The sequence below is a fragment of the Oryctolagus cuniculus genome, chromosome 17, assembly GCF_964237555.1.
Source record: "Oryctolagus cuniculus chromosome 17, mOryCun1.1, whole genome shotgun sequence".
NCBI lineage: Eukaryota > Metazoa > Chordata > Mammalia > Lagomorpha > Leporidae > Oryctolagus > Oryctolagus cuniculus.
Genome location: NC_091448.1, coordinates 19964108 through 19971829, shown reverse-complemented (window position 1 = coordinate 19971829; position 7722 = coordinate 19964108). Strand labels below are relative to the sequence as shown.

General features: G+C 51.4%; 1 protein-coding gene across 6 annotated transcripts; it reads right to left on the bottom strand.

Moving 5' to 3' along the window:
- Positions 1 to 830: 830 nt before the first annotated feature.
- PTGES3L (prostaglandin E synthase 3 like) lies at positions 831 to 7691 on the bottom strand. Of its 6 annotated transcripts, none has more exons than XM_070060656.1 (8): positions 7269 to 7676; positions 6790 to 6903; positions 6639 to 6705; positions 6436 to 6534; positions 3698 to 3832; positions 3432 to 3521; positions 1649 to 1702; positions 831 to 1225 (listed from the first exon to the last, which is right to left on the bottom strand). In XM_070060656.1, exons 1-8 carry the CDS (start codon positions 7274 to 7276, stop codon positions 1190 to 1192), a joined length of 603 nt encoding a protein of 200 aa, XP_069916757.1. In that variant the 5' UTR covers positions 7277 to 7676; the 3' UTR covers positions 831 to 1189. The 6 variants fall into 6 exon arrangements, with proteins under 6 accessions (XP_069916757.1, XP_069916758.1, XP_017204327.2 ...); XM_070060657.1 differs by having other exon boundaries at positions 6790 to 7073; positions 7269 to 7403; XM_017348838.3 differs by lacking the exon at positions 3698 to 3832 and having other exon boundaries at positions 7269 to 7691.
- Between the last annotated feature and the right edge of the window lie 31 nt (positions 7692 to 7722).

Genomic DNA, 7722 nt, shown 5'->3' with positions numbered 1-7722 from the left:
AGAGGCCCAAAGACTTAGTCCATCTTCTACCACTTTCCCAGGCCATAGCAGAGAGCTGGATCAGAAGTGGAGCAGCCAGGACTAGAACCAGCACCCAAATTGGATGGTGGCACTGCAGGCGGCAGACTTAACCACTACGCCACAGCGTGGGCCCTATGATATTGTATTATAATACACTCTAGTATGTAGCAGATAAAACCGTTAACAGTTTTATCAGGTCCCAACTAAGATACTGCAAATTTTGTTTTACATTTTATATCTTTATCGTTCTTTATTTCCCTCCCTCCCTCTCTCTCTCTGGAACTCTGCCTTTCAAATAAAATAAATCTTTAAAGGAAAATGTTATACCCTTCTACATAAGTTTATTTTTTAAGCTATGTCATATCCAGCTTACGTAAGTTTCAAAGTTCACTTTTCCAGTAAATGCCAGTACTTTCCGCGCGTTCCAGAGCAGAGTCTGTGGGTACTGCATCTTGTTTAAGTCACAGTGCTTTGTACACATCAGGCACTCAAGAAATGTGGATGGGTAAAGTGGCTGTTGTAGGAGGAATAAACACGCAGACATTAAAGAAAATTATGAAGAGATTTCTGGAGCGTGCAGGAAGCCAGCTTGGGTGGTCCGAGGGATGACAGTACTAGCTACGAGAAATCAGAGCGCAGATCTGGGCGAGAGGAAGTCCCCCAGTGTGGTTACAAGTCTGTCTGCAACATCACTCTTCCTCCAGCCTCAATGGTGAAAGCTCAGACTTTTGAAACCCGCCCCCCCCCTTGAGAGGAACCCTAGAGAGGGAAAAGCCTCGCTCCCAGGAAAGACAAGTGCAGACCAGACAGACAGCTCCTGCACATTTATTATCACCCACTTGTTCCTCTGCCACACACATGCACACGAGAGATTTGTTATCATCCACCTTTCTTCTTTCTTCTTTGGCTTTTGCACAGCTGTGTACACCAAATAGTGGAACAATGGAGCAGCCCCAGCACAGAGACTCTAAGTGGATTAAGAGGAGACCAGGCGCCCACCAGCCATCCGATGCAGTGCCCAAGCCCAGTGCCTCTGAAGACAACAGGAAGTGCGAGGGGGGACCCTTGCTAAAGAGCAGCGATCCCAGAGGCCCTTGGGGTGAAGAGCTCACACAGGCCCCAACCCTGGCTTTTCAGAGCCCTCTGCTCCAGCTCTGCTGGCACACGGTCAGGTACTTGGTGCGTCGGCACTGTCAGAATCATCCTGGGGGGAGACAAAGTACACATGAGCTCTGCGAGGAGGGAAGACTCGGGTCATCCTTTCGTGATTTTCTGAACCACACAGCCTCCTAGGACGCTGATACGGGAGGGTTTCACCCTCAGACAACACACAAGGGCCCGCAGTGAGCAGTACTCCGTCATGCCTCATTTAGTCTGAGCTTCCGCTTATGCCTCTGCTCCCTACAGTAGCGAAGGCACTCAGCCGGGCCAGGCCTGCCCCAGCATGGGGAAGCAGGGGGGCGAGGGAAGCCAAGGGTCCCTTCTGCGTTTTCTAAAGCCTCTTGTGTTAAACTGAGTTAACAGGCACCGAGAACTGCTGTGCACTAAGGACCGGGGCAGGAGCTCTCCAGTGTGCTGTTTCTAAGGGTTAAAAACAAGCCAACGATGCCGGGGAGACTTTACTTACATCCAGGTCATCCATGGTGGGGGGCGCTCTCTTGGTGCTGACCTTATTCAAAAGCTAGAGGGAAGGGAAAAGAGTCAGACAGAAGCGGCTGCGGAAAGCAATCTGCATCCTGAGGGCGCAGGGGAGGTTCCCAGCTGCAGCCAGCCGGGCTACTGCTCCCATTTGCAAAGGCCCTAGGACACCACTGGAATGAATTGGAGAAAAGTCAATTAATCCCCTTCTCAAGAGGAAATTTAAACACACATCCACACAGTGCACCCTCGTCACTAATACAGACTGGGGTCTCTTAGTATTTTTGTAACGTAAATAAATCCTAGCTGAAATTCTGAAGCCAAATAACACATGACAAGGTTCAATTTATTGGGAATTGGTTACTTATTTTCTGGTACGAATTTCTTTTTTTTAATTTAAATTTATTTATTTAAAGTTCATTTATTTTTGTTTATTTTAAAGGCAAAGCAATAGAGGGAGAGAAAGAGATTTCATGCACTGGTTCACTCTCCAAATGTCCACAACCGCCTGGGATGGGTCAGGCTGAAGCCAGGAGCCAGGAACTCCACCCCAGTCCTACATTTTGGGAATCAGGACCCAACTAATTGAGCTTGACCCATCTTCTGCTGCCTTCCCAGGCACACATGAGCAGGAAGCTGGATTAGAAGCAAAGGAAGGGGCTGGTGCTGTGGCACAGCAGGTTAAAGCTCTGGCCTGCAGTGCCAGCATCCCATATGGGCGCCAGTTCAAGACCTGGCTACTCCACTTTGATCCAGCTCCCTGCTAATGCCCTGGGAAAGCAGAGAAGGATGGCCCAAGTCCTTAGGCCCCTGCATGCATGTGGGAGACCCGGAGGAAACTCCTGGCCCCTGGCTTCAGATTGGCTCATCTCTGGCCATTGCAGCTATTTGGGGAGTGAACCAGTGGATGGAAGACATCTCTCTCACTCTCTCTCTTTCTGTCTCTGTCTCTCTCTGTAACTCTGTCTTTCAAATAAATAAAATAAATATTTAAAAAAGAAGAAGCAGCAGAGGCAGGACTCAATGCCAGGCACTCTGATACCAGATGCAGGTAATCCAAATGGTGGCTCATCCCACTGTACCACAATGCCCACCCCTAGTTTTCATCTACATAAAAGGCAGAGAGACAAAGAGAGTGTGAAAGAAAGAGAGGACTCCTATCTGCTGATTCATTCCCCAAATGCCTACAATGGTCTGAGGTGGATGAGGCCAAAGCTAGGAGACAAGAACCCAATCCAGGTCTCCCATGTGGGCGTTAGGGACCCAACCACTTGAGCCATCACTGCCCCCCTCAGGGTGCACACTGGGAGGAAGCTGGAATCAGGCAGCAGGGCCAGGACTGAGACCCGGGCACTGTGGTATGGGACGCAGGCTCCTTAACTGCGCCTTAACTGCTACACCAAACACCACCCTGATGTGAATGTGAGTACTGCCTGCTGTCAACTTCCCATGCTGCTATCTGGCTTGGGAAGAAATAAGAACACAAGGAAAGCAGAAGAAAGAACAGCAATGACAGAAAAGTGGGAAAGGTTTTGTCAAACCTTTTTAGAACGTAGCTCTATGCCGTGAATAGTAAGGAAATCTAGGTATGTGAATTTCACTCCTATGCACTCCTCTCATCCCTACTGAACAAACACTACACAAAATATGGGGGAAAATATACACAGAACTGCTAGCCCGCCTGGCCCTGATGCCAGTCCTCCGGAGACACGGGGGTAGAGACAGACACAACGATCAAAATGGGCAGAAACAGCAGGTGCCCTCTCACCTACCTCTGCATAGTGTTCCACTTGCGCCAGCTCCACCTCTTCATCCCCTTCCCAGTCTCTCCAGTTATCAAAGTCTACAGAGAGCCACACTGGCTGCAGGAGGAAGCACAGGCGTCACAGCCAGGAGGAGGAGCATGGGTGTGTACATAGCGGGGTGTGGGGGGGAAGAGGGCCAGTGAGGGTGCAGTCCTCCCAACAGCACCGCTCTCATCAACCCCACCAGGCTGCCATGTCACATCGCGACCCACAAACACGAGCCAGGAACTCACTAAGTGCCAAGCACCAGGCATGGTAGGGTCTGGAAAAGCATAGAGGTTCTGCCCTCTAGGAGCAGACGTCACATGTGGAAAGGTGGATCCTAAAGCATCACACGCATCAGCCAAGCAGGGCAAAGAAGCGCCTTCCTTGGAAGCAGAGACAACCCTCTCAGGCCCATGTTCCAAAGTTCCCACATTTTTACAGACAAGACGTTATTCAGACATTCATTTAACAGATATTTTCTGATCATACGCTATGGGCCAGACTCTGAGCTTGGCATTAAGACTATCATAATGTTTATCACGCCGTCCCAGCCACCAGGAAGTAAGTGAGGAGGGAGATATTCGCTAATAAGTCATTGTACGACGGTGTGGTAGTGAGGCTATACAGAGGCCATCCTGGGGACCCAGAAGGGAGTTCCGGGAACTCAGGTTTCTTACAGCATCAGGGCCTTGACATATACACGGAGGCTAGGAGGATGACGGTAGTGGTGACGGTGGCCTAGGAAGAAGCCACAGCTTGAGCAAAGATACAGTTAGTTGGTCTGTGCAAAAGAGCTGAGCGCAGCTTGCCGTGGCTGGAATGCAAAGTTTGAGGCAAACAGCTTGCGATGAGCTTGTGTATCATGCAGTAGTGCTTGGGCTTCACCTACAGGACAGGAGTCACAAGTGCAAAAGCCGAAAAGAGCCAGGGAGGCACCGAAAAGGATCAAAGAGGGGGGAGCACATGCCCTGTGTAAAGCTTCCGCCCAGGCATCTGGGAATCTATACCATCAGGGCCAAATTCTCCCAGTTTCAAAGACCTTGAAGTCAAAAATCTAGACTCTCCGGTGAAAAGTTCACATTTTACAGTGTCAGTGACTAATCAAAAATCGTAAACGTCAGCAAACAAAGTAATTGTTAACATTGTGAAAATTGCTAAAACAAACTAGAGAGCCAGGTCCAACCAGCAGGTGGTCATTTTTCAACCTTCAGAGGAGAAAAAGTCATTGAAAGGTCTTTAAAATATATATAAGCATATATATGCATAAATATATATAAATAAGTACATATATAATTTACTTATTGATTCAAAAGGTAAAGAGACAGAGAGAGAGACGGAGAGTCAGCGAGAAAGATGATCCATCTGCTGGTTCACTCCCCAAATGCCAGCAGCAGCTGGGGCTTCTGAAGCCAAAGCCAGAAGCCTGAAAACGTATCTGGGTCTCCCACACTGATGGCAAGGACCCAAGGACTTTGGTCATCTCTTGCTACTTTCCCAGGCACATTAACGGGAAGTTGGTTTGGAAGCAGATTAACTGGGACTCAAACCAACATTCCAAAGTGGGATACAGCCATCCCAAGTGGCGGCTTGATCCACTCCGCCACACTGTCCAACCCTCACTGAAGGTGTTAAGTGGGAAAGTGACAAGGTCAAGTGCATGTTTTAGACAGAACATGCTGGGGACAACGCAGAGGAAGGATTGGGTGGGACCAACATATGAACAAACCCTCCAGCAAACCTTCGTAGGTGAGGTCTGAACTAGGAAGAAATGAAGTAATGACTCAAATATATTTGAGCGGTCACAGAAGGCTAAGCCGCTGCTTAGGTCGTCTGCATCCCACATCTGAGTGCTACTTCAAGTGACAGCTACTCTGTGCAGGGATCCTGCTCCCGGCTAACGCACCTGGAGGCAGCTGATGATGGCCCAAGTGCTTGGGTTCCTGCCACCCACCTGGCAGATCCAGATGGAGTTCCTTGCTCCTAACTGTAGCCTGGCCCAGCCCTGGCTGTTGCAGTCATTTGGTGAGTGAACCACAGGACAGAAGATATCTCTCTCTCTTCTGCCTTTCAAATACATAAATCTTTTTTTAAAGATTTAATCTAATTTATCTCATTAATTTAATTAAATTTAAATTGATTGATTAATTTGAGCCGGCGCCATGGCTCAATAGGCTAATCCTCCACCTTGCGGCGCCGGCACACCGGGTTCTAGTCCCGGTCGGGGCGCCGGATTCTGTCCCGGTTGCCCCTCTTCCTCTGCTATGGCCAGGGAGTGCAGAGGAGGATGGCCCAGGTGCTTGGGCCCTGCACCCCATGGGAGACCAGGAAAAGCACCTGGATCCTGGCTCCTGCCATCGGATCAGCGCGGTGCGCCGGCTGCAGCGGCGGCCATTGGAGGGTGAACCAACGGCAAAGGAAGACCTTTCTCTCTCTGTCTCTCTCTCACTGTCCACTCTGCCTGTCAAAAAAAAAAAAAAAAAAAAAAAAGAAAAAAAGAAAAAAAAATTGATTGATTAATTTGATTAATTGATTTGAAAGGCAGAGTTACATACAAGCAGAGACAGAGATAGAGGTCTTTCATCCCCTGGTTCACTCCCCAATTGGCCACAAAAGCCAGAGCAGGGCCGATCTGAAGCCAGGAGCCAGGAGCCTCCTCCAGGTCTCCCACACGGGTGCAGGGGCTCAAGCACTTGGGCCATCTTCCACTGCCTTCCCAGGCCACAGCAGAGAGCTGGATCAGAAGTGGAACAGCCAGGTCTTGAACCAGTGCCCATATTGCACTGCAGGTGACGGCTTTACCTACTATGCCACAGAGCTGGCCCCCATAAATCTTTTAAAATATATATATTTAGGAAGTCAAATAGGCAAAACCTGGTGAGTTATTCAATGTTGGCTGGAGAGGAGGCAAGGGCAATCCCAGACCTAACTGGGTCCCTGGTACCTGGACCGGGAACACAGAAGGAGCAGGCCACTTCCCGACACTCACCTTGATGTCCTCCTTGGTGAGCCGGGGCCAGGCTACCTTCTCCTTCCATTTTCTCACAAAGCAAGTAATGGAGCGGCTAGAGCGCTTATCTTGGGAGTCCTGCCAGACAAACAGCCTCGCTCTGAAGAGTCTGAGTTGCAGAACCAATCTCCAGGTGCTCTGGGCAGCCTCCCACCCAGACCGCACTGTGCCGCCACCCTTACCTTGCAGTTCACCTTGGCATAGAACTCAATCTCATTGTACAACTCCACCCCGTCGGCATTCTTACAGCTGAGGAGACGGGGGAGACCGGGTGTGTGGGCAGTCGCACGAGGGGAAGGCTCAGGGGGTGCTGGAGCCTCCAGAGGGGGTTACCTGAACACAAGGCGGTGATCCTCAATGAGCACACGGACATCGGTGCTGTCCTCCACGCAAAACTCCATGAACACATACTTGGGCCTGTCGTACCACAGGGTCCGGGCATGCTGCCTGAAGAGGGGTCAGGTGGGGGCTTCAGCGGGCTGGGAGAGGGAAGACTGGGGCAGTTGGGAAAGGTGGGGGCAGAGGACAATACAGGGACATCTGATGTCCAGGTCCGGTCAAGGTGGAGCTAACTGAGAACAGAAGGAAGTGACGGAGTGGATGTGGCGAGGCTGAACCTGGCGAGAATCAAAGTGCGAGGCTAGCGCCTGGGAGAACATTCCAGTCACAGCTCCCCGCGCGCCGTGGGGTCTGGGGCTCCCCCTGGGGCCTCACGGAGCCCGGAGGGTGCAAAGACGCACCAGACGCGGGACGGGCAGGGAATTTCCAGGGGGAAAAGGGCCGCGGAGAGTAATGCTGCCGCACACACTCACCGTGCCATGGCGGCTCCGGGGCCCTGGTGGCCTTTGGAGTCCCAGGCAGGGGCCGCTATCTTTAGATCCCGGGGACGTCCGCAGCAGCTGCCGCGCCTTATATGGTCGGGGGGAAGGATTGAGAAAGGGGAACGCGGCTCGACAGCCAAGGCATCTGCAATCGGGAGGGACTGTGGGCGTGCATGATCCTTGTAGCCCTCGGCCTCGTGGGGTCTCCAGAAACGCACAGAGCAGGAATGAACGACCCAACCGCCCAGTGCAGGCAGGCAATGACTTGTTCCGGCCTCATTCACCACTCGGCCCAAAGAGTAGCATTCGGGGCTCCATAGGCGCTCGATAAAACATTATTGGCCCGAAGTAAGGCTCGGGAGAGACCGGCCCTCAGGGACCTCGGAACGGCCGGCCCCACCCACCGCTCCGCCCGGGTTCCCTGCCCGCGCGCCGTTGCCATGGC

What these genes read in the sequence shown, in the direction of transcription:
- PTGES3L (XM_070060656.1), bottom strand. An exon ending in ATGCCAAGGTGAACTGCAAG is followed by an intron (nt 6,535 to 6,638) that starts GTAAGGGTGGCG and finishes TTTGTCTGGCAG; the next exon opens with GACTCCCAAGATAAGCGCTC. An exon ending in TCACCAAGGAGGACATCAAG is followed by an intron (nt 3,833 to 6,435) that starts GTGAGTGTCGGG and finishes TCTGCTTCCAAG; the next exon opens with GAAGGCGCTTCTTTGCCCTG.